Genomic DNA, 24,865 nt, shown 5'->3' with positions numbered 1-24,865 from the left:
CTCATTCAGGCCCAATGGGGCAAAAAAAAAGTAACATGCTCTCCAACTATTGGTTATTGTTTATGTTTTTCTGCTGAGACTCAAATTACATAAGACTTTGTCCTTAAATACAGTAGAGTTAATTTGCATAACATCTGACCTCTCTGGCTGCTCTCCCTGGCGCTCGAAAGAGGTGAACCTTTTGTAGCTTTCTGGGAATGTTTGCTTTAAAAAGTCACATTTAGATTTAAACCTCAAGGTCGTTTTACCTAAATACTGCGATCTCTTCATCAAACAAGCTTTAGCAAAAGAGATATTCAGTCTGTCTGATGTCTTCATTCTTCGCCTTATAGTAAATCACCAGTTTTCACAGCTTTACTGACGTTTGTTATTCCCGCCTCTTTGCAGCATCTCCTCAACAAGCTGTGTAAGGAGATCGAGAAGGACCTGCGCCTTTCTGTCCACACCCACCTGAAGCTGGACGACAGGAACCCGTTTAAAGTTGGCTTGAAGGACTTGGCCCACTTCTTCTCTGTTAAACCAATCCGATTCTTCAACCGCTTCATTCACATCAAAGGTGCAGAAAATCGGTCAAACACCTACATGTTTCTCATTTTGCGGGTAGATTTCTTAGTCTTGCTGACATTGTGTCCATAAATCTGCTCCATTCAGTTCAGGGTCAACACACGCTCTCGTACATCCAAGACTTATTTACTCTGATTGTTTAAAGAATCTCTGCCTGGCTGGAGATTTTTGACTAATGGACTTTACAACAGGAGATTAAACTCTGCCGGATTATTATTGTGGCCCTGCAGTCCATTTCACCTGTAGGTCAGAAAGAGACTTCTTATAGTAATTCACTGAAAGTTTTTCAGTTTGTGGTTTTCTAAAGGTGTATAAGTGCGCTTGAGTTTTGGACTTTCTTGAAACTGTTTTTTGTGTGTGTGTGTGTGTGTGTGTGTGTGTGTGTGTGTGTCACTGTCCCCTTCAACTCATTCTGCTTTTCTGCTTAAGATTGGAACCTGTAAGATGAACTCAGAGTTGAATCCATCTCTTATTATTCAAAATGCTCTTTTTGTAGGTTTGAACCAGGGGCACAATTTTTTTATTTATTTTTTTTCCAGAAGTTTCACAATAAAAATTTGACTCCATTTAGAATCCTATTTTAGCATATAGCTTATTTGTAAAGTAGATCATTTTTTCCTCCAGGATATTTAAGGTTTAAAGGAAACTCAAAGCGTTCCAGAGTCAGGAAAGAGTGAAATCTCATCAACACAACAAAATGTGAACTTTACTTTAGTAATATTTAAGAATATTTTCTTTTTCATTATTGCAGTAAAGTGATCGGCTAATGCATACATTCTTTTTGATTTGCTCACCTTAGTTCTCTAATGCGCTTCTGCTCATAAACAAACCAACAACGCCTTTCCCTGGAACAGTAAATCCTGTTTACTTAAAACTGTTAGCTCAACCCTGACTTTCTTTTAAAGATTTGCGGAAAGTAAGATTTTTAATTTTTGCTTTTTAACCGTCTTGCAGCCTATGTGACTCACTACCTGGATAAAACTTTCTACAATCTGACCACTGTTGCTCTGCATGACTGGGCCACCTACAGTGAGATGAGAAACCTTGCAACGGAGCGCTACGGGCTCACGATGACAGAGGCGCACCTGCCCAGCCAGACTCTGGAGCAGGTCCGGAGCGCTGTCACGACGCACCTCATCACGAAGGGAGACGTCAATAAACGACTTTATTAACTGTACCCTATCTGCTCTCATTCAGGGTTTGGATGTTCTGGAGATCATGAGAAACATTCACGTTTTTGTCTCACGCTACCTCTACAACCTAAACAACCAGGTAGGACTCGTCCGCCGTAAGATGCTCCTGCTCACAGCGGGCTCTGAACCGATGTTTCCCCTGCAGATCTTCATAGAAAAGGCGAGTAACAACAAGCACCTCAACACCATCAACATCCGTCACGTCGCAAACTCGATTCGGACGCACGGCACGGGCATCATGAACACCACAGTGAGTTTTCCTCAAGCACATCTGGATCTGTTGTCTCCACTGGAATTTTTCTTTCATTTAGCAACTTCTTGCTTCTCCTGTCAGGTCAATTTTACCTATCAGTTCCTGCGGAAAAAGTTTTACATCTTCAGCCAGTTCATGTATGACGAACACATCAAGTCCAGACTCATTAAGGACATCCGCTTTTTCAGGGAGATAAAGGATCAGTCTGACCATAAGGTAGGGATGTCAGTATCTTGGAACAATAAAGTGCATCCACTCCTGAAATGTTGAATTCTGGAATGTTTTTGGGAGTCCGGTGCCTTTTTAAGAGTATCCATACATCTTTGGAGAAGAAGAATAACATCTGGCACCATCATGTTTCACCAAGAGGATAATGCATTCAGGTTCATGTGCAGGCTCGGTTTTCCCTCCTCATATTGCGTTTTCATCTGTTTGAAACTAAATTCCGCCCACAGACAGTTTTACAACAACTAAGGAGAATTACAAGAAGATAAGACCCACCTGCAAAAACATGCTCAAGGTTAAGGGAAAGGCTAATTATGTCTTTGCACACAGTTTATCAAGTTCTTTCTCTCTAGGATGAGAACACTAAAACCTTTAAATGAAAAACAAACTAGTAATATAAAACTTTTTAATGTAAGAGTGATAAGAAAACATAATAATTCTAACAGTAGGTGTTAGAGATTTTTTGGTATTATCATTTTATTTTCTTACTCTAGTTCACATTAAGTCTATAGATCTTTGTGATTTTCTGTTTAAAGTGTTCTCTTCTTTAAATGACCTGGAGGTCACTACTGTCTGTTCAACTTTACGAGAAATAGATAACACTGAGTTTCTCAGACTTTAAACCCTTTTGCAAGAACACCTCCTAATTTAGTAACCACCTGTGAGCAGTCTTATTTTGTTTTCTTGACAGTATTGACCGAGATTTGAACCGGGCTCAGACCTTTGATCAGATATCACATCTGGACCTGGGTTGTTAGATGTTTGGTTTAGAAGCTTTACGACCTCTGTTGTTTTTCCTGACTGCCCCCTTGCCTGTCCTTTGACAATAAAAACAGGAGCCGTTGTAAGGGCAGCCCAGAACGCTCTGTGGAACTGATCGGAGGAGAAGTTTGATAGAGCCTTCCCTTTTGCAAAAGCTCCACGTAAAATTCATATACGTTGTCTGTGGTTCTTTCTTTTATTTAGGTTCGAAAGGAAAATACCTATCAGTAGGTTTGCCTGGGCTTTATCTCGGGGTGTCGGAGAGAAAAGATGCTGAATTTGCATAAGAGTGTTGAACTAGTATAAATACTTTTAAAAAGACACTGTAGATGTGGTCTCTAATTCTCTCTGTGCTACTCCTTTTCTGTTCTTACGCACATTTCTGTTGTGTGTGTGTGTTGCAGTATCCATTTGAGCGTGCAGAGAAGTTTAACCGCGGCATCAGAAAGCTCGGCCTCACTCCTGATGGGCAGAGCTATCTGGACCAGTTCAGACAGCTCATCAGCCAGATCGGTGAGAATTTCTTCATCATATAATGAAAAACAAACTCCAACTTGTATGTGAAGATGAACGCAGCGACCTTTTAAAACCACTTTCTCGCAGGCAACGCCATGGGCTACGTCCGCATGATCCGTTCTGGAGGCCTTCACTGTTGCAGCAGCGCGATCAGGTAAAAGAAATTTAAGTAATCTTTTCAGATCTGTGCGGACCCAGTATTTTTTTTTAAGTAAGCTTTCAGCAAAGTGTTTGATCGTTTTCAGATTTGTCCCTGACCTGGAAGATATAGTCAACTTTGAGGAGCTTGTTAAGGAGGAAGGACTCTCTGAGGAAACCCAAAGATCTGCCAGGTAGAAGTTTTGGTGAAAAGTTTCCAACGTTCACTGCTAGGTGTACTTCTGTATTTTGTCTTCAGGTGGCACCACAGCCATTTAAATAAACAGAAAGCATCCTCAGGCCTTGCTTTTCACGGTCGTTTTGTGTTCTCCAGCGTCCTGGATTCAGTGTTGAGCGATCTGACCAGCAACTCTGCCGAGGGGACAGAGTACTTCAAGATGCTGGTGGCCGTGTTTGCCCCCGAGTTCCGTAGCGCCAAGAACATGCACCTGAGGAACTTCTACATGATTGTACCGCCGCTGGTCAGTGCTGCATCATGCTTCAAGCTGACATCTGTCGTTTTTATGCGAAAACCTTTCTAACAACACCCCTCAAAAAAACAAAATCTCACTTTCAGGCTGTGAATTTTGTGGAGCACTCAATCAGCTGTAAAGAGAAACTCAACAAGAAGAACAAAACCGGAGCTGCCTTCACAGACGATGGCTTTGCGATGGGTCAGCACAGTCGGAGAGTAAAAGCATCCTGCTGTTCTTTTGCTGCCATCAGCTGATGATGTTTTTTTTTCTCTTTCTAGGTGTTGCGTACATCCTGAAGCTGCTGGACCAGTACCTGGAGTTCGACTCTCTTCACTGGTTCCAAGCGGTCCGAGATAAGTACAGGAAAGAGCTGAGCGTGGTGGCGAAGGAGCAGACTGTGCAGTCCGCCGGTCAGGACGAGAAGCTGCTTCAGACGATGAATCTCACCCAGAAGAGGCTGGATGTCTGCTTGCAGGTGTTTAAGAAACTCTCTGAGTAGCAATGGTGATCCACACGTAATCATCAGTGTATTTTGTGTGAAGGACCAACACAGAGGAGTAAGAAATGTGTTTGTTTTTGTTTTTTTCAAAAATTTTCTTATGAAAATCTGCACGTTCCATCTAAATAAAACCATTTGTCATTCTGAAGTGGCATGAACAGTGGATTTGTTTGTAATTCTACAAAGCTTCTGCTAATAAAATTCTCCCTGCTGGCGTATATGTTACAGCTCTCTCTTCTTTGCAGGAGTTTGAGCTGCTCTACTTCTCATTAAGCAGCGCGAGGATCTTCTTCCGAGCCGACCAAACCGCAGCTGAGGAAACCCAGGAGAAGAAAGGTAAATCTTGGTGTGCCGTTGTCAGCTCAGTCTGTCCGTCATGCTGGACCACCCGTCCAGCTGTCAAGGGTTCGTCTTTGCAGATCGTTTTTGAAGTGAAAAGTTGATCTCAGAGGTTGTTTCGCCCTCTTGTCCTTCAGACGAAGCTGGGAAGGTGGGAATGTCTCCAGAAGGCTCCACACCTGCAGAGTCGTCCTCAAAGTAAGCATGAGACCGTTCTGGATTATTCCTGAGAGCTCTGTAGAGGAATGATCCCAGAGAAAACACTGAAGCTGTTTCAGTGTGTTTGTGGACAAAAGACCGAAAAATTCACCAAACAATGGATTTGTTTGATATCCCAGTTATGCTAAAGTCTGTGTACTTTAAGTGCTAATACAGGAAGTGTCTCTAAACATCCAGTGAGTCATTTACACTACTACTTGAACTAATTTAAGGTAAAAACAAAATCAATTTATTACGTCTCACCCTCGGCAGACTGAGGAAATGTCTACAGAGAAAGTTTTCATTATTTGTTTCAAGTGTTTGTTTCTTTGAGCATTTTATACATTGTATAAATGAATCATATGTGCCTTCATAAACTTTGGGTACTTGTTTTGATCATTTATGTGCAAACGGTAAACTCCACAGCTGATGCAAATTTGCCATTTCATAACTCAAAGATTTTCCTGGTGGAAAATGTTGAGCACTTTCTCTGAAATTGTTCACGTCTGAGTGGAAAACATTTACCTTGTTTTGGTTTTGTCATCTGGATATTAATGAAATTGTTTCAAATCACAATTCAGATGACTTCACAGTTTTTCTAACATTTGGACCAACTTGGATCAGATGTTTTGAAATTAATAAACCTTTTTTTTTTGTCAAATTTAGATTCGTTTCTTTTGCAGCAAGTAAGATGTCTGGTAACTCCCAATATTCACAATGTCCTTTATTTGATGCCTTTCCAAATCATAGGAAGGTACAATGGCTGTTACTTAGTTTCCCATTCTTTTCATATTATTTTCATGCATCGTATGCATATGGTGCACATGAAGTTATAATCAGCGGGTGGTAGCATTTAGAGCTTTGTTCTAGGATTAGGGTTAAAGTTAGAACCTCTCCAAAGGTCTGGTAGCACAGGTTCAGCTAACATGCATTTAAAATGTGAAATATCTCAATAAATATAAAGAATATGGTCTTAGTTGGGTTTCAATATTTTTTTCTTTTGCCCTTAAATTTATGATTTGGCTTCATCATCTTTGATTAGGTCCAGGATCAGGTTCTAGTGACCTTAATGTGTTCCCAGGCTTAAATTGGATATATAGTCCCTCTAAAAATAAATCCAGTTTAAATGCACAAACCAGATCATCTTCAGTTTTCACAATTTCTTCCTCTATTTCCCCTTTTCTCCCTACCATATGAAAATATCAGAGCAGCACACGTGCTACTGCAGACCTCAGTTCATTTCCTGAGGTGTGGGGAGGAATATTGAAATCACGGAAATTATTGATGTGTAATAAACAACACACAGTGGTTCAGGAAAGCCGTGTCTGCTTTAATACAAAGGAAAGAAGCTTTGACTTCAAAAAATACAAGACTGGTTTCGATTCTTTTTAGGCAAATCCAAGTTTTCTCATTTCCCTATGAAATAGTGTTCACTACTGCCTGAATTAAAATGGATCCCTTCTTTTACTTTGGCCTGCAACTACAGGGATCGCTCCTTACACTTCTGTCTTTCCTTTCGAACTGGGAAAAGTGAGATTTAGGCCTTTCCGTTATTGATGTTTTATTAATTACTTTGATGTAAGTGCCCACAGTGCCAAAATGACACCCTGTCCAGCAGTTTCAGAAAATTCATTACATCCACATATCCATGCTCGCCTCATAAAAAAAACGAGGTACAAGGCAGGGCAAAATTTCTCTCAAAATAGATATCATATAGATATATATATTTATATATACAGACATATATATATGTAGCAATCATATATACACATTCGTACATATAGTCTTATGTGATGCAAAAAACCAAAATGTACACTTTTTTTTTTTTACAAAAATAGTAACAAAGACTGGAAAGTGTTTTGCTTGCTCTCGAGCAAAGTTGTGTTATTTGTTCCGCCTCTGCGAGGATTTCCCCACGATTGTGGAGACTGAAGTCGCCTTGCAGGGTTTTACGTCCATGTTTTGCTGGCACAGAAGTCAAACGGAGAGAGATGCAGAAAAGTGTCGAGTGGAGCAACTACAGCAGTCAGAGGAAGCGATGTAGTTTGATGGAACACGATGAAGGAAAGTACACAGAAATCAAATCCGAGACAAAAAAAAAACAACAAAAGATGGAAAATGTGTGATGGGAGTGTTATAAAAAAGCACAAACAAATTTTGTGTTCTTTTATTACTAAATATAGTGCAACAATAAACATTGCATTTCTTTCACCCTTTCACTTGTGTTTGAGGATGTCAACTTTGCTTCTTTTTTTCCCACCGTTTTGTGTTCTGAACACTTGCTGTAATTAAAAGGTGAAACCTATGTTCTGTCATAGTCCCGCATCACACGGTTTTGTCCTCCTCTCTGGTAGTCAACAGGCTTCAGGTTCAGAGACGTAAACATAACACAGACCCTGCTCAAAAGACAAAGAAAAAAACAAGAAAAAGAAACAAAAAACGGGAACACAGAATAAAAACGGAACAAGTGTGTTTTTCGGGCAGAATGTAAATTCAGAAAGGCAGGACAGTTTTATTGATGACGACGTCGACAACCCCTGCAGTCGGTTAGCCAAATCCTCCAGGAATAAAAACCCCAGCTGTGTGCGTCACAGCGCCCCCTCCTGGACAGCAGTGCTGTGTTCAGGAACAGCTGCAGCCTTTGGACTGGTTGGGCCTTAGAAGGCCTGCTGGGCTGGATTGTAGTTGAACGTTGTCGGCACGTGAGGCCTCTCTTCCAGCTTGTCATATTCCAGATGAAATTCCTTAGAGATGCAGGAAACATTTTAAGCTTCGACGCTCTAAAGCACAACAATCACTGCATCTAAAACACACGGCCTCAACTCTTACCTTGGCTACTTTCCTCCAGTTAAGACAGTCGAAGAAGTAGTAGGTGCCTCTCTCATAGGTGTTGGTCTTGAGGGTGGGCTCCATGCCGGGCGCCCTTGTTATCCAAACCCGCTCCTCTTTGTGGTATCTCCAATCCCGGTTGAAGCTGGACAGCAAGCAAAGGAAAACCCGAGGACAAACAGTAAATCTCTCCATTATGGACAACCTGAGCTCATCGAGTTATGTTTGGAGGTTTCTAGAGAAGAAATATTCTTCAATTTGTAAAATTTGAGGACATCTTGACAATTAAAGATGCCAAACATTGTCCACAGCATCTGATCGTTTTTTTTTTTGTTTTGTTTTGTTTGCAGATTTGCTTTGCCAATGACAATTTGAGATGATTCTGATCCCTCTTAAATAATTATAATGTAAAAAGTTTCATAATAGCTGTAAAAATATCTTTTTTAGTCTTTGAAAAGTTTATTTGGTGTATATGAAAGTAGAAGCAAGGTCGTAATGCTTGTGTGAAAACAGTTCAATGAAACAGGTTTTATTTGTATTCATTTCTAAATGAATAAGCTTTTTTATATCTCTGTGCTCCGTTTGACTTCATTTCAAACAGCTGACAGTGAAAACGTTTAATTTCCCTCAGTAAAAGCATCCACACTGAAGACTGCATATATCGGGGTGAGCAGGTAGTGCTCGGTGCATTCACTGACAAGAAAAAGACCAGATTTTTGAGTTTTGGGCCACCTGGTGACTGGTCATATCAAACTAAAGCTCATCAGGTTTTGATCACCAGCTGATTTTACCTGCATGTCGAACATATTTACATGTTAGGAATCAAGTGACTCACAGCTCCACAGCTGCCAGGATCTGAAGCAGGTCCCCTCCGTTCATGTAGTACAGGTAGAACAGCAGGTCTTCACCGTATCGAGCCAACTTAATTGCAGCCAACTACACACAGGACAGTTTAAAACAAGTAAGTTATTTTTTTCATAACCTCTAATTGAAAACTAAAGCGTTATCTGGCGCTCCTACTTACCTTGTCCCTTATATGGATGTTGGTTAAATACTCCGATGGAACATGGAAATCTAAGAAGATAAATCCAAATACAAGTTACTTTATTTCAGTCACCACATAGATTCCACCAGAACACAAACGTATATAACCAAAGTTTATATAAGTTTTAACTTGTAAAACTTATATATAAAAGTTTTATATGCAAGTTTTGAATTGTTTCACATGTTAAAAATTTGCAACAATCTTTAATTAGGATTTTAGGTAACAGACCAATTCCAAATAGTGCATAAAGCTACGTGTTCTTACTAATAAATGCCTTTCCACACTCATCAGTGTGCCTTCCCCATACGTACTCCTTAATAAAATCCAATGCAACTGCCTTGTTAACAAATAATCCATTTGTATAATTTAATTCCATTATAAATCCAGCTGTTCCTTCACGGGTGCGTTTCTCTCCCCTCTCTACATAAATAGCTGCTTATATCAAGCTGAAACTCATCAGATTTTTTATCGCCAGCTGCACCTCAGCAGACCCATCTGTGAAACAGATTACACCAGTCTGCAGATCAAACCACTGTTACTGGTCTGATCCAGGCACAAACTCGGCAACAAAAGCTGATTCTGATTACGGTCTTGGTGTGGTGATGCTGGTCATAATTAACAGGAAGATTGATGGAGATAAATACAGGGCAGACCCGGAAGAACACATGCTAGACTGGCCCAGTCAAAGGCCAGACCTGAATGTACTAAAGAATCTGTGGCAAGACTTGAAAATGTATGCTTTCAGATGCTCTACATTCGGTCTGTCTGAGCTTGAGCGATTCCAAAAAGGAAGAATCAGCACAAAATGTCAGCCTCAGTGAGCGCAAAGCCAAAAGAGACACCACCTCAAAAAACTTGTAGAAGTATCAACTCACTGGGGATGAATACAAAGGCATGCCACAATTATTTTATATTTAATATTTATTAAAACATGTGTCATGTTTATTCTTTACAGTAATGGACTACTTTGTGTTTGTCTATCTTATACCTCCTAATGAAACACATTAAAGCTTGGGGTCGTCACATGACCACATTTGAAAATCTCCAAGTGGAGATTGACAGTATTTCTGTCAAAAAAACAACTTCCTGTAGTTGAAAGTGTGTTTAGTTCAACTAATCAGAGCCGCAGTCTTACCGATGTCTTGAGGTCGACATGGTGCAGAAGCCCAGGGAGAGGCGAACTTTGGATACAAGTTTCTGTCAAAATAAAAACTCATGATTCCCATAGATGGCAAGGTTCTTGAACGAACATAACTGAGGTAACAGTGAGTGAACAACAGTTTTTAAAGGTAAAACGGCTATCTTACTCTGGTGAATTTAAGTTGAGTCCCAGTGTTGTGAGGTCACTTCCGAGCGCCAGATGCACCATCCCCGGGTCGGTTTCTGCGGCTCGGATAAACGTCAGCAGGCCCACCATGCCGAATTGGTCCGTTACCATTCCTGAGGGAATGTTTGTCACCCGACCTGCAGCAGAGGAGCGACCCAGAGTCACCAAACCACAGGTCAGCAGTGAGCTGGTGATCTACAGAAAATACTTACTGTGAAACCAAAGGCACATTTTTACACTGTAATTTATGCACAAAGTAGACAGCAAACCAAGCCACTTACTTCTCCTCAAATATAACATTAAAGCCTGTTTCATGTTCAATATTACACTGCTTTGCTCTATCCTATCTGACAGTTATCAAACCCCAAATTCAGGGTAGCGAGCCCAGCTGCCTCACCCAAGTTGTGGGATTAAGAAGGGATGTCTCAGAGGAATTGGAGCGATACGATTGGCTGAGAAGTCTCACCATCGGGCAACACCTGGATCCCTTTCTTCTGGTTGTTGTTCTGTGCCGAGGTCGTCTTGTCTCCAGGGAACTTCGGACCATCTGTGCTGGATGTGCTCTTGCTTGTGGAGTTCAAGTTCTAAACAATTAAAATGAAGAAACAAAATTAAGATTACATTTTTAACTCTGCAGTCGTCACAAAAAAAAAAAAAGTAGAAGGAAAAAGTACCAGAGTGGCTTTAACTTACAGTTTTGCTGTCATCGTTGTTGAGTGTGGGGTCTTTGTAATTTGGCCCAGGCAGTGCGGGGAAGTCCTCGTTATGTATGGAGAAGTCTTGTGTCTGATCAGTCGATGGCTTTGTTACCATGCCAACTTCAACAGTTTTAAACAGCAGGGGGAAAAAAATCCCAGCAAAACAATAACATGAGCAATTATTCTTAGTGTTGAGACAACCTGCTCTAAAACAAACCCTATTAGTGGTTTTATGAAGCCAATGGAGTGGCTGTCGATGCAACATTAGCTCTCCTCTAATGGCCTACCATAAGGAGCGCGTCCAGCCAGCGGGTTCAGCACCGGTGTTGGATTTCCAGTCCCTTCTCTCCGACTCCGGTCTGCTAATGCGGGGAAGTCTGACAGATCCAGGCCCATTATATTGTCACTCCCATCTGCATCAATAGGAAGAGAATTCAATTTTAAAATTCCACATTTTTCCCAGACCTCATTTTTATAATGAGCACAAAACATTTACGTGATGATTTCATCATCTGTATGTTCAACAAATAATAAAAAGAACACATTCAAAAGTTATTTTAGCTTCCAGCAGTTTTGTTAAGAGCAATTTGAGTGCTTCTTTAGCAGCTGCATCACTTTCAATCATTGTCTGTTTTCTGAAATATATTCTTTCAGTTCTTCCTCCCCCCCATTCATTAATAGAATAAAATACATAAATAAGTGACACAAATGAACTTTTCTAATTCACTGAATGGTTGTGTCTGCAACTTTTTCTAAGCCATGGCAGATTTAGATTTTAAAATCACTGTCATTCAACTAAGAAGGTTGTTTGATCTCTAACACTAAAAGAATGTAAAAGCATTGTTTAAGAACAATGCTTTTTTTTGAAGCAGAAAAAATAAATATTGTCAATGATCAGTACAAAATTTATATTGGCATGACAGCAATCAAACCCTGTGATTGCTTACCAACTTTTTGCATATTTCCACTGGTATTTTGATGATTTCTAATTATGCAAGGTGAAAGAATAAATTTGGGCTTAGCCAAGTAACAATATTTGCATAAATCTGACTTCATATTGACAAACATGTAGTCTTAAAAAGCTACATATTTGTAGGTCATCCTCAAAATGCTTACAAGTCATCAACTGTGTCCAGGTAATTGGTTTAAAGTTTAAACCAACATAAATCCATCTAGACTTCTAGTAGTTCTTAATCTGGGGGGGCCTGGAGAGCTCCTGGGAGGGATTGGGCCTGGCATTTAACGCCAAAGAGAATATGAATATGTTTTGTACATATTAAGTCTAATACCACAATAAAATGATCAGAAAGAACAATGAATCATTATCGCATTATATGCTAAAAGCAGATATCATGCAAAAGATGTACAAAGGAGAAAAGTGGTTTTCAGTTTAGGAAGAAAAACAATTAGCAATCTTTTATATTTCGTGTCTGCAGACAAGCATGTCTGCTTATGCTGAAAACAACTGACCAACTTTATATTTCCTATTTCCAAACAATGGACCTTCATAGCTGGCGTCTCTCCATTCAGGTTCCTCACCAGGCTCAGCTATGATATGCGTTAGTCTGCATGCAGTCGAGTGTTTTGGTGGTGAGGGCATGAAGGCCACAACTTTAGAAAGCAGCTTGTTTGGCTTCTAAAGAAGATCCTGTACAAGACCCAAAGGTTTAGGATAAAACAATGATCTAAGATGGCGTAAAGTTGGAAAAAATATTCCTCTGTTAAATCCACAATTTGGGTTCTCTTCTCTCTGACAAACTGGAAAGCTGAACAATAATGTAGAAGCTGTGTTATGTCAGACCAAAGATAGCGGGAATTACAAACAGTGACAACAGGACCAGTGCACTGCCTTTCCAACATGTGTTACAAACGAATTTTTTGACCCAAAATACCCACTGAGTTATGAAAAGGTGCAATGGGTGAGATTTGGTCTTTAAGCTCTTGTGACCTTCAGGTCAAATCCACCAACCTGTGCCATTGAAGATGTTGCTCGATAATGAATTGTTCATCCCAAAAGCTTGATTGCGGTTCATACCAAATCCTGACATGCTGCAGATAAAAACAGCAGTTTGACAGTGTACAGCCGACCTCCACAAAGATCCATCCCATCCCATCACACTAGGGAGACCTACCTGTTGATGGTGCAGGGCTGGCGCGCTGGCTGCTGTTTGGGCATACAGATGATGCTGGGTGAGCTGCGGTTCGGACTTCCCAGCCCTGAGCTGCCCATGCTGCTGGTCCTGCCGGTTAACCCAATGCCCTGACCAACCTGAGAGTGGTTTAGGATGTTTCTCGATATTGTTCCCCTGCAGAAAAACGATCAGAAGAAAAATGCATTTTCCCCTCAAGCCTTTGCTAACATTTCAAATTTCAGCCTCAGAGAACAGCACACACCTGCTTGGCGAGGAAGGGGTGTGTAGGGACATGGAGGGGACACCCGTTGTTGGGGTGATGTGACTTGCTAGCTGCGTCCCTTGTGTTAGATTTCGGTTTAACTGAGGCGTACTGTTTCCCATGTTCCTTACTGGGAAGCCAATTGCACCTGCAGGAAAATAAATCAACAAAATGGCAGGAATAAAAATGAAACATTTGCAAACGAAAGAGAAAACTTTCCAGTTCACATCTGCTTAGTTGTAAGCATTCAAAATGTCTTAAGATGCGCAAATACAATAAATGGTGTGAAACTTTTGTCCAGTAGCCCTTCATCAAGAAAGATACAAGAACTCACTTTGTGGACCGTACAAACTCACACCGAGCTGCGACAACTGGCTGGACGACGATGGCGAAGGAGAGGACAACATCTGGAGGACAAGAGGCATTAACAACACAGCAAACGTTACAAACAAGATTCTTCTGCAGCGTTAGCCAGTGTGAGGGACAAAAAACTGACGCAAAGGTCAAAACTTACATCTTTGTCCGACCTGTGGAACATGGACTGGTTGTAGTACATGTCATCAGCCAAGTCGTTGTCGACTCCGTCGCCGAAATCTGGAAAGGGTTTTCTAGAACCAAACATGCTTTTTTTTTTTGGTCACCTAAGGAAAAAGATAACTTATATTAAAGATGATAATTCAGGAAACCACTAATTAAAAAAAGGGATGAAAAAAAACAAAGGCAGCATTTGCTGAGCTCTAATTATATTAATTTGATTTGTCTTTACATTCATTAACACCAGAAACCCACTGAGTGAGATCATTTTTATTGCAAATCTAATTAATGCCTACAACAAATCTATACTTTTTTTTAAAATCGGATTTAGCTCTTATGAATATTGTAAGACATCAGCAAATAAGTATGTGGTTGGAAGCCAGGTAACCATTTTTAAACAGTTTTGAATCTCCTGTAGTCTAAGGATGGAGACAAATAGATTTCAGTCTCGACTACATTAAAAACCAGGGCTGAAACAAGATGCTGAGTGTGTTATATATTTTACCTTTGAGTGGCCATTTTGTTACAGCTGGCAAGTGTATAAATTATTAATTTATTTGTTATATGCAGGGCAGAACAGAGCTATTTACACCTAATATTTAATCATAGGAGAGCACTTTTTCCCACTACACTTATTTCAGTAAAAATGCACAAAACTGACGTCACTGATAGATGCTGCTCAGTTACATTTCATGCTGTTTGTAGAGGCTCAGTTATTAAATTATTACGCTAATGAAAATAAATCGGTTATTAGTGGAGATAAAAACAAAGTATAAACATCAAAGTAAAAATGTTGGCCAAATTGCCTGACAGCGTTCACCTGGCGAATGAATTTCTGTCTGTAATTTTCACAATGTGCACAACTTGACCCACAGTCGGAGGAATTACAGAACTGCTGCGTGTGTCTCTGATGGTGGTAGACAACCACTGCTGTTCTTTGCTCCTCGTCTCGTTTCTAGACATTTTCTTTAAATCAGAAATGCCAAAAAGAGACTATTTTTCTTGTTTCATGCTACCTATGATGCCTTGTATTTTGTTTGTTATTGAGCTTTTTTGACAACCACATCCATTTTTTAGGAGAGTACAGCAAGCAGTGATTTTATGAGCCGGACAACTACATGTGCAAATAAAAACTGCAACATTTTCACAATGTCTCAGAAATGATTCTTCAAGAACAATCACAAATTAAAAAATAAGTCAGGTTCAGGCTCTGGACAACTTGCTCAACTGGTTGTATTACACTGCTGGTGTGCGCTGTTTGTAGCTTTACTAGCTTCACCTATTTCCCATGTTGTATCTGCAACATAAAGAATCTAAAGCAGGGATTTGTTGTTTTCTTTCAGGCTATTAAAATCTTCAAGTTTGTCATTTTTCATTAGCTGTTTTTATTTTTGACTCTGTCTAAACACATTTACTTTTCATGTAAATAATTAGTATATTTTATCCTTTAATCGATTGTAAATATCAAATGTCACCAAACAACTCCAACCACCACTTTTTTTTGTTTATAACCACATTTACCAACCATTTATGTACTTTGAAGCACTTTTTCTGAGTTTAATTTAACAATTACATGCCAACATAAAGATAAGGACGTGCTTTGGCACAAAAAGTGTCTTGTAATTATTTAATTTTCTGTTATATTCAGAACTACCACCTGAAACAAAGAACAATCTAATTTTAACATTGACTGCATCCTGTCCCTGTGGTAGTGCTATCCCTGTCTCCAAGGGTAAACAATTATATTCTGACAACATATTTTCTAAACCCTGCTTACATCTATTTTAAAGAAGTTGTGTTATAGTCCGCCTATAACATCACTCGCCACCTGTCTGATTAAAAACAAACTAATTGAAAAAGGGGATGGGGAGTTATTAACTGTACGTTTGGTAAGAATGTTTTAACATTTACTTGAACATACAGATCACACACACACGAAGAAGACTGTTTTAGAAAAGTGTTCAAGTGAGTTATGAACTTCCATCTGTATTTCAAAGTATGTGCTAACCTTCCAAAACAGAAACAGCTGACCGATGATAAGTGTCTAAATAAATAATGTACATGACAGCCCCACTGGCTATTCATTTCTGACTATGTATCCATTGTTAGCGCGTCTCAGTCACAGATTATCACTTAAACACAGCAGCAAAGCTAAGTTAACCAGCTAGCCAACACTACTGCTAAGTGGTTATCATTAGCATGCTAAGTTAGCATATTGCTAGCTCACGAATGGCCCACTGCAATCACCAAAGAAAGGTGACAACCGCTGAATTACAAAACACTACAATTAAGCGACCCAACAACAGGTAATGCCGAGCTGGAGTTGTTCATATCTGCACTCACATATCTACATTCAGCGGCCAATTTCCTTGGCTAACTTTAGCGCTCCGTTTGGAAGTAGCTGCAGCTGTAGCAGCAGCAGCAGCACTCTGCTGGTGCTAAAGATAAACGACCCGCTGTGTCTCGATAAGGAGGGGAAGCAAGCAGACACAAAGGGCCCACTGGACAACGGCATCAGGACCGACCCCATGTGACGGGAGAAATAATAAGGAAAAATCCGCTCACCGCATTAATTTCACTTCGCTTCGTTAGATCCAAGATGGCTGTGTGTAGCACCAGCCGAAAGAGCCTTTACTCTCTGACCTCGCGACCTGCAGACCACTTCCGTACACAAAGCTGATCTCTGTAAACACTGTACTTCAAAAATTAGTTAAATATTTGCCTCTTCATAAAAAAGTGAAGACTTCTAAAACAAATGTCATATGACATTGATGCACATTTTCCTGGGAAAACTGTTTTGTAATATCAGTATGAAGTTGTCCCTCAGACCTTATACTGCAGCAGAATCAGTAAGGCCACTTCAAAATACTTGACTTTAAATGAAAGATTTCCATAAAGAATCCCACTGAAGTAAATAAATGGATAAAATGTATTTTATTTTAACTTCACTTAAATTTGAAGGAACATTTTACATGATTATCGCTGGTTTAACTTCATTCTCAGCTCATCAGCAAATCATATTAAAATCTATTAAACGTTGTAAGAACATAAAAAAAACATCAATTAAATTTTTATCTATGAGGTAATCAGTTTAAAAAGCATTGATTTTTGTTATATATTTTTAAGGGTTTTATTGGTTCTAGTGGCCTTTATTTGATAGTAAATTGACAGGAAAGTGGATAGGGAGAAAGGGGGGAGGACATGTGGCAAAGTTCACGAGCCAGGATTTGAACCTGTGACGGCTGCGTTGAGGACTAAGGCCTCCTTATGTGGGTTGTGTTTAACTCCTGCGCTACCACAGCACCCCAAAAGGAAAAAAACCAAACTTTTTTTTTTATCTCTTAGATTATGAAATTACCACAAAAAGAAAAGAACTCATAAAATTATTAATGTCCCAATCCATCCGAAGTAAAATCAAATTGTGTCACCTTCAAATTACTTAATGCTCCTGTCTGATGCATTCAAATCTGTTTTAGTCACATCGTACATTTGGAAACAAACATGGAGACCATGGTCTGTATATTCATAACTTATTACCTAGCAAACAATAATGTAGCCTACTGTGTGTACTAGCACTAGCTTTTTAAATAAGATTTGATGAGCCTAACCAGGTTTGCTCAGTATGATGAACAAACTTGTGAACTGTTCATCCCTAAACAGCTTCAGTATGTATTTCACGATCTTAGCAATGGCTCTGAGCGTTGAAATTTATGTTTGATGTGTGAACATTTTTAACTTGTGTTTCCACCTCATTGTAAGACATCAGCAAATTGTGTGTTATTCATATCTGAGTTGTACCTCTTTTATTCTGCCTAGCTGGAGGCAGGGAAGCTCTAAAAACAGTGTGTGACTGAGTGAAAGCAGATGAGGGTCAAGTGGTAGCCCTTCTGATAAGGAAAATGAAATTCCTTTCCATTTTATCTTGTTGGAAAATAGACCTAATGAAAGTATGCGAGATAGCATGGGGCAGATCACACCTCAGGCAGACAGAGATGGCATGCATGAAAACAAGAAGAAGTATTTGACTTCTCTGGAAAAAAGAAACAAGAAACTATTGTTCCCTTTTGAACTATATATATACCTAAGCAGAAAATTATATCAGTCATTATCTTGTTGAAGTAGGAATGCTCAATGTGTGACTGCCAAACTTAGGAAATCCAATAGACGTCTGCGCATCTTGTGATAACTTCAATTTTTGTGCTCAAGGAAACATTTTTTGAAACTCAAATATTTAGCTCAATTAAAGTAAACCTCTCATTCCATCTCAGCATAAGCTGTATCCGGATGTATTAGAGCAGCGCATGAATGTCTGTAATTTCTTCTGCTCTTTCAAGCCACAAGGCCCCTCCCCATCTCTCACTCCCACTTCTGTCATCTTGCAGAAGAAGTGGGGAAAGTCATTAGGCACAGAAAGGGGAGGAGAGAGCAAGTGGTTGCTATAGCCATGAAAGTCAGGGCTGAGCTCCACGCCACAGAGAACTGGTGAGAGGACACCACCAGGGAGTATCTGCACAGGGAGGACAAAACGTTTTCAGCTTATCAAGCTGAATAAACAAATGGCTGACTGTTGGAGATGCTAGGTGTCATGAATGAGGGCTGAAAGACTTTTGAAAGTAGGTCTATGATGGCTTTTTATTGTTCTCAATGTACTTGCTGATTTCTGCTGACGAAAAAATTGAAGCAAATGTCTTTTTTTGTTGTTGTTCATGTGATGTTACATTGTTCCAAAAAATCAAAAACTGATCCCTACTTTATTTGTTTGTATAAAAGGATCAATAAATCCAGATGAGCGTCGGTGGAGCTTTAACGAGATTCCATGAAATTCATTTAAAGATGACAACAACCATCTGGAGCACAGGCATTATTTCTCATCGACACAAAGTGGAGGATTTGAGAAAAAACTGAGAACGATGGGCAATGCCATGCGAGGAGTAATCGCCTTCATTCCCTCCGAACGCTGCCAGCGCTACTTGGTGGGAGACCTGAAGGAGATGCCACTGGACCGAACCCTGGATCTGAGCGGCCATCAGCTGCGGCGGCTACCTGTCACCGTCTGCATCTTTGATGAGTTGGTGAAGCTATACCTGAGTGATAACAACCTCAGCAGACTGCCTGACGAACTGCAAGGCCTGAGGAATTTGCAGCTACTCGCACTGGACTTTAACTGCTTTGAGGAGCTCCCTGCAGCCATTTGTAGATTGCACCAACTCACTATCCTCTACCTGGGCAACAACAGGCTGCATCGCCTTCCCAGAGAACTAAGAGAGCTCAAGGAACTTAACACTCTGTGGTTGGAGACTAACTGCTTCACCGATTTTCCCAAGGTAGTTTGTGAGCTTACGAATCTTAAGACGCTGCACTTTGGTTACAATCAAATACGCAGTTTGCCAAAAGACCTGAGGCGACTGGAGGAACTAAAAAGTATCTGGCTTGCCGGGAACCTCCTGACAGAGTTCCCTCCAGAGTTGCTTGAAATGCACTCTCTGGCTGTTGTCGATGTGGATAGGAATAAAATACGACAATTTCCGAACATGTCTCACATGCAGGGTCTGAAACTTGTCATTTATGACCACAACCCCTGTGTTAATGCCCCTATAGTGGGTGAGGACGTCAGAAGGGTGGGCCGCTGGGCTGGCAATTCAGACGACGAACAGGAAGATGAGGGAACCAAAGCACAGAGCGAGGACACAACTGAGATAGCAGAGGTTCCCTCAGAGGAGAAGCAAAACAATTTAGGGTGTGAAAACCAGGCAACTTAAGTGGAGGCCGAAAAGCGGTCTGTCATGAGAAACATGCTTCCGCTGCTTGGCCAACATATAGAGAGGACTATTGCCTCAGAGTAGTCCTAAATGTTACCTGCAAGAGAATTAATCACAATTTTGGAAGTGGAAAAGTTTTGTGTGCCTTAAAATATTAGGATCGATGGAGAAACATATACTCACTGCCCGGTTTATTGGTAACTACTTCTGTCTTCAGAGCTGCCTTAATTTTTCCTATCATATATTAAACAATGTGTCTGAAACATTCCTCAGAGATTTTGGTCAATGTTGACATGACAGGCATCATGAAGTGAATTTCTCACTCTACACATCCAAAATGTACTCTTGTGGATCCAGATCTGGAAGACATTGAAGTACAAGGGACTTATTGCCTTATAAAATAAATGTGTTGAGATGCTTTGAGTATTTTGACATGGTGCAACATCAAAATTATCTTTTGTTTGTTTTTTGTTTTTTTTGCCGAAAGGGATTTTGGCAAAAAAAAAAAAAAAATCACCCAACCTCTTTTTTCCAAAAGCTGTTTAAGGCAAAAAAAAAAACAACAACAACAAAAAAACATAGATAGGTGGTGATTACTTTTCTGAGCCTCAGCAAATTGTCTTCACCACCCTTAATTTGGTTGTTAATTGTGTTAACAAGCAATTAAAACTGTGTACCTAATAAAGTGGCTGGTGAATACACGTTAACAATTCCAACAAATTCAATGTTTTTAGTGAAAAGGTTTGACTTCTTTTATTTTAAAGTGGAAGACAGTATTTCAAATTATTTTAATGGTATTTATAACTGCAACTTTGTAGTTTTTCTTGCAACATTGTCTGTGTTTGCAGGACAGCAATACATATTTTTCTCTTACTCTAACTATGCATGTTGCTGTGCCATCTACTAGCTGAAAATCCAATCACAGTGATATTATCTCGACTTGCTTTGTGAAGGGGTTTAACTCAAAGATAGGAAGCACATAAAAATGAGTTTTATTTCTAAAATAACTTCTGTACCTGCTGAGGCTAAAAAGAGTCTTCAGTACAAGTGATGGATAGTCTGAGTCGTAGACTGCACTCATTATCCAGGCGAATGCATAATTCATTTGATAAATTAGGACTGTGGTTTGGAATAAAGGCCACTAATGGGGCTTAATATTGTCACCCAAAGCTTTGGGTTTTGAAGAGCCAATAAATGCATGTTTGTATTTCCTCATAGTGCCGGGAAATGTTGTCTAAATGGAAATAAATGCCCCTCTGCACAATAGGATTTAATGTGTTTCAGACTTGCCTTTAATGAAGCACACAAAAAGACATTAAAAGGGCTACAAATCCTTCCTTAATCTAGGAACATAACCATTTAAAATTTAGGACTTCTGTAATTCAACTTTTTTCTCAATTTTGTGCTTATGTAGAAACTTACAAAATATTTTCTTCTTGTGTCTTGTGTTCTATTTGCAAACAAGACTTTAGCGTCTAGCTGTATTATTGTTGAAGGAAATAAAATGCACATTCTTCACACTATTATGGCATAGTTATAGTGCTTTCAAGACCTACAGGCTGTTTGAAATTATTATTTTTGAACCTGATTCATGTTTGCAAACTCTTTTTCTCTGTGTAAATAAAAATTTTTTTTTGTCTATTTTATCTTTCCAAAAGGCCCTTTTTTTTATCTGACCTTATAAGAAAAAAATGTGCAGCTCAGACCAAAATTATTTACTGTTATGAAAAGGTAAAGATTTGTGAAAGATGCACATAACATTGTGTATCTGAAGTCCAGAAACAGTTTGTATTCCAACACTACCTTCCACTTATTGGCTCCAATGGTAAAGATATAGAAAACCTAACAATAAAGGTACGTTTTTAAAATGCAATCGCATAATGTCACTCTGAATTTCTGGACCGGAAAATATCACTATAATAAAAATATTTTAATATAAAATCATGACCACAGTTATTTGGCCGAAAGCATCACAGATCCTCATGCAGCAGTGCGAATCTGGTGGTTTTCCACGTGTTCATGATTTTTTGCTACACATTAACTCGTCAAATTATTTGAGACTAAGTCAGTCTCTTCTGGCCAAAGCACATGGTTACAGTTAATTTAGCAACTTCGCCAAAAACCAATGGCATATAGATGACGTCTACTGGTTGCTATGGAAACAAGATGCCACCCTTGATGCAGTTCTAACAGTGAGCTCACTCTTCCTCAAACCAATATCAGCTTGGGTCTTCATCCAACTTGTCTGAATTGAGGATGTTTTACAATACTTATAAAATATCATAAAGCATTTATAATATTTTTTTTAATAAATGCAACACCAAAGCCTAAAAGAAAAATGTCAAATAAACAAAGAGATGGTTAATCTTTACACAAAGGTGAGGTCACAGGCATATCCGTATTTATTTTATTTGTTCAAACACATAAATAACATCTGTACATATTTGGAAAGACCCAATATATTTGGTACAAAATCTTAATTCCAAAACCACAACTCAGAGTAACCATAAGAATGAAACCCAAAGTTTCCCTGACTAACAGGCTAAATACTTGAAGGCTTAGCCAGACAATCCCTGCATCGCTTTTAGTAAGTGCATCAACTTCAAAACTGTAACTTCACTTATCCCTGTTGTACTACAGTCTAATATTAAATATGCACATTACAATAAACACACAATAAACAAACATGATTTCAAATGGTCTGAGAGTGTTGGTGATAAAAACCAAGTGCCAACTGGACTTTTGCAAAGACATGCAACAGGAATGATGATCAACCGCTGCTAAACTACTTGAGTTTCAACTCACCAATTACACTGAGACAGAACTCTGCTTTGTTTTGCAAAACAGAAAAAGTCCCAATTGCTCCCCTCACGCTGAATGTTTTACAGCGAATGTTTTACAGACGGTTGGTAACAACAAAGACGCTTTTTGTTGAGTAAAGTTTCCAAATCAAATTGCTTTGAAAAAGCTACTGGGAGCAAAAAAAAAAAAAAATCACATGCACCGAATCATTTTGTTTCAGCCGCATGCCATCGACATTAAACAAAGTCTGATTTCTAAAAGCATTTCAACTAAAAAGGAATATTGTGATTTCAGAAAATACAAAGATGAACTAATTGGTCAGAGATTGGAAAAAATGAAGATTTTTATTGATAATTACTAGATGAAATACTAAAACTACTACTTTTCTTTCCTACTACTAAATGCATCAGGATTTCTATAATTTTAGTCAATAAATGCAGCAACTGCCAACTTATGCTTCGCACTTCTTTGTGTTTTGTAAAAATCAGATAAAGGTTAAATATTCTTTCATGCACAAGTCTGAATAATTGTGTAATTTCAAGGTACTACCTCTACCAGCGAAACTACAGCACACATTTTTCTCTTCTACGCATTACAATACTTAGAAAACCAAATTGGTCAAATTCTGAATTGAGCTTTGCAGACTTCAAAAGAAACAGAAATCGGAGTTGTCCAGGAAAAGCCAGATCAGTGCACCTCTGGAAAACACTTTAATCCAGAGATAAAAAGCAAGCAGGTTTCGTCACTTAAAAGGGTGTGTTGGACAACCGGCCGATAGGCCAGGAATGTAACGCCTCCTGAACTGGGCAACTCAAATACCACAAACATGTAAACTGTAACAGTAACAGTTGCAACAAAAACACAGACGTAAACAAACTGAAACAGACGCTAGACCACAAGATGCAACGCCAACTAAAGCAAGATGAGTCAAATAGTGTAACTTCATTTTATCAGACTGAAGGTTTGCTTTAGTCTACATCTACATTTCTGCATTCAAAGTGCTAAAGAGGATATGCAACATTACAGTTATTTTGTGGTTTAGAGACTCATCCAAGGTCCAGGTCTGTGGCGAACGGCCGTCTCCCCAGTCTGAGACTGAAGGCTGCCATCCAACTCGTTTGACCCATCGGTTTCCACAGGTCCCTCAGAATCACAAGACTCTTCTTGCTGTTTTTGTGTGGCTTCAGCCCCAGAGGCTTCTGGGATTACAGAGGGGCTCTCTGGGGAAGACTCTGATACGACGCCCTGGAAATCACACCCCCCACTTATCGAGCCAATCACGGTAGGAGTGTTGAGCTCTTTCTGGGAGTTTTCCCTTTCCATGCGCTTCCGAGCCTCCTCCCTCCGCCTTTGGATCCGGGTGTTGTCTCCCATCATGACCCTGATTCTGACCTGGTCTGGAGGCCAGAGCCCACCCCACATGAACTGCAGGTATCCAAACAGCGCAATAACGCTGAGGAAGGCAAAGTTGGTGGCCACTCCGATTACTGCCGACGTCAGGGGGAAGTTGTACAATAGGTACCGAATACCAGTGAAGTAGGCGTGGATTCTTAGCTGCGCTGAGTAGATCTGAACCCGTCTGGAATGGATCTCAATGACTGCACCCACAGTGGGGTGATAGGAATTCGTCTTGTAATCGGGATAGAGCTCCACTTCTATGAGCTGCTTCTGCTCAACCATCCCAGTCAGGAGGAGAGGAGAGAAGAATAAAGTGCTCAGGGTTTGCAGGAGGCTGGAGCGGTAATGCAGCATCGTTGATCGTCCCACCGACGAGACAGTCGTCCCGCCTTTGGTGTAACAGGACATCTTGATCATGAACATTCCCAACTGTTCGTTCACTGGAGACTCCGGCAGCTCCAACTCGATAGACACCCTGTAAGGCTGGCCATTGGCCATCACCTGGTCCCTGTCATTCTTCATGAAGGAGATGTTGGCTGTGGGGAAGGAGCACAGACCTGACTCTGTAGCATCACAATCAGAGGTGTAGTAGAAGTGCACAGGGGTGGAGAAGCTCACAGTGGGCATGTAGGAGTAGTAGAAGCTCCCGTAGAGAAATATGGACACCCACAGCAGCAGGCATAGGGTGCAGAAGAGGATGGCGGCCTGAAATAGTGTCCTTCGGGCTTTGTGGAAAGTCACAGCTGCCACATCCTGCAGCCAGTGGAGGAGCGGCCCCATCGCTCCCCCCATCGTGTCTGATCGGGAGCTCTTGGTTTGGACTGCTGATCCTCTTCGGGGCCCCGTGGATTGCTGCCTCTGTGTTGGTTCGCTATGTTCTTGCATTAGTGGGTGGCTCCGATCCGAAACTGTAAAA

At 40.1% G+C, this 24,865-nt stretch overlaps 4 protein-coding genes across 5 annotated transcripts in view; 2 read left to right on the top strand and 2 right to left on the bottom strand.

The window, feature by feature from the left end:
• washc4 (WASH complex subunit 4) overlaps nt 1-7,265 on the top strand; it is a 17,186-nt gene extending 9,921 nt beyond the window's left edge. For both annotated transcript variants that reach the window (XM_028039992.1, XM_028039983.1), the window contains 13 exons: nt 388-556; nt 1,519-1,673; nt 1,762-1,836; nt 1,903-2,007; nt 2,092-2,226; nt 3,402-3,510; nt 3,601-3,667; nt 3,759-3,845; nt 3,986-4,133; nt 4,229-4,325; nt 4,406-4,602; nt 4,872-4,962; nt 5,103-7,265. In XM_028039992.1, coding sequence (XP_027895793.1) covers nt 388-556; nt 1,519-1,673; nt 1,762-1,836; nt 1,903-2,007; nt 2,092-2,226; nt 3,402-3,510; nt 3,601-3,667; nt 3,759-3,845; nt 3,986-4,133; nt 4,229-4,325; nt 4,406-4,602; nt 4,872-4,962; nt 5,103-5,167 — 1,500 coding nt within the window. In that variant the 3' untranslated portion in view covers nt 5,168-7,265. The remainder of the gene's footprint in view (nt 1-387; nt 557-1,518; nt 1,674-1,761; nt 1,837-1,902; nt 2,008-2,091; nt 2,227-3,401; nt 3,511-3,600; nt 3,668-3,758; nt 3,846-3,985; nt 4,134-4,228; nt 4,326-4,405; nt 4,603-4,871; nt 4,963-5,102) is intronic.
• On the bottom strand, nt 6,473-16,652 carry cnot2 (CCR4-NOT transcription complex, subunit 2). Its single transcript, XM_028040062.1, has 15 exons — nt 16,556-16,652; nt 13,971-14,097; nt 13,791-13,863; nt 13,457-13,604; nt 13,195-13,368; nt 13,032-13,111; nt 11,350-11,475; nt 11,058-11,182; nt 10,831-10,948; nt 10,345-10,501; nt 10,173-10,234; nt 9,017-9,066; nt 8,828-8,928; nt 7,993-8,137; nt 6,473-7,907 (listed from the first exon to the last, which is right to left on the bottom strand). Exons 2-15 carry the CDS (start codon nt 14,076-14,078, stop codon nt 7,821-7,823), a joined length of 1,554 nt encoding a protein of 517 aa, XP_027895863.1. The 5' UTR covers nt 14,079-14,097; nt 16,556-16,652; the 3' UTR covers nt 6,473-7,820.
• On the bottom strand, nt 13,988-24,865 carry bscl2 (BSCL2 lipid droplet biogenesis associated, seipin). The gene is made up of 2 exons (XM_028040075.1): nt 23,576-24,865; nt 13,988-14,097 (listed from the first exon to the last, which is right to left on the bottom strand). The coding sequence occupies exon 1, from the start codon at nt 24,832-24,834 to the stop codon at nt 23,590-23,592; it is 1,245 nt and encodes a 414-aa protein (XP_027895876.1). The 5' UTR covers nt 24,835-24,865; the 3' UTR covers nt 13,988-14,097; nt 23,576-23,589.
• lrrc10 (leucine rich repeat containing 10) lies at nt 16,779-22,770 on the top strand. Its single transcript, XM_028040086.1, has 2 exons — nt 16,779-18,603; nt 18,761-22,770. Exon 2 carries the CDS (start codon nt 18,901-18,903, stop codon nt 19,747-19,749), a length of 849 nt encoding a protein of 282 aa, XP_027895887.1. The 5' UTR covers nt 16,779-18,603; nt 18,761-18,900; the 3' UTR covers nt 19,750-22,770.

The sequence above is a fragment of the Xiphophorus couchianus genome, chromosome 2 (assembly GCF_001444195.1).
Source record: "Xiphophorus couchianus chromosome 2, X_couchianus-1.0, whole genome shotgun sequence".
Classification (NCBI taxonomy): domain Eukaryota; kingdom Metazoa; phylum Chordata; class Actinopteri; order Cyprinodontiformes; family Poeciliidae; genus Xiphophorus; species Xiphophorus couchianus.
The sequence above is the reverse complement of the archived record's forward strand: the minus strand, read 5'-3'. Positions and strand labels throughout refer to the sequence as shown.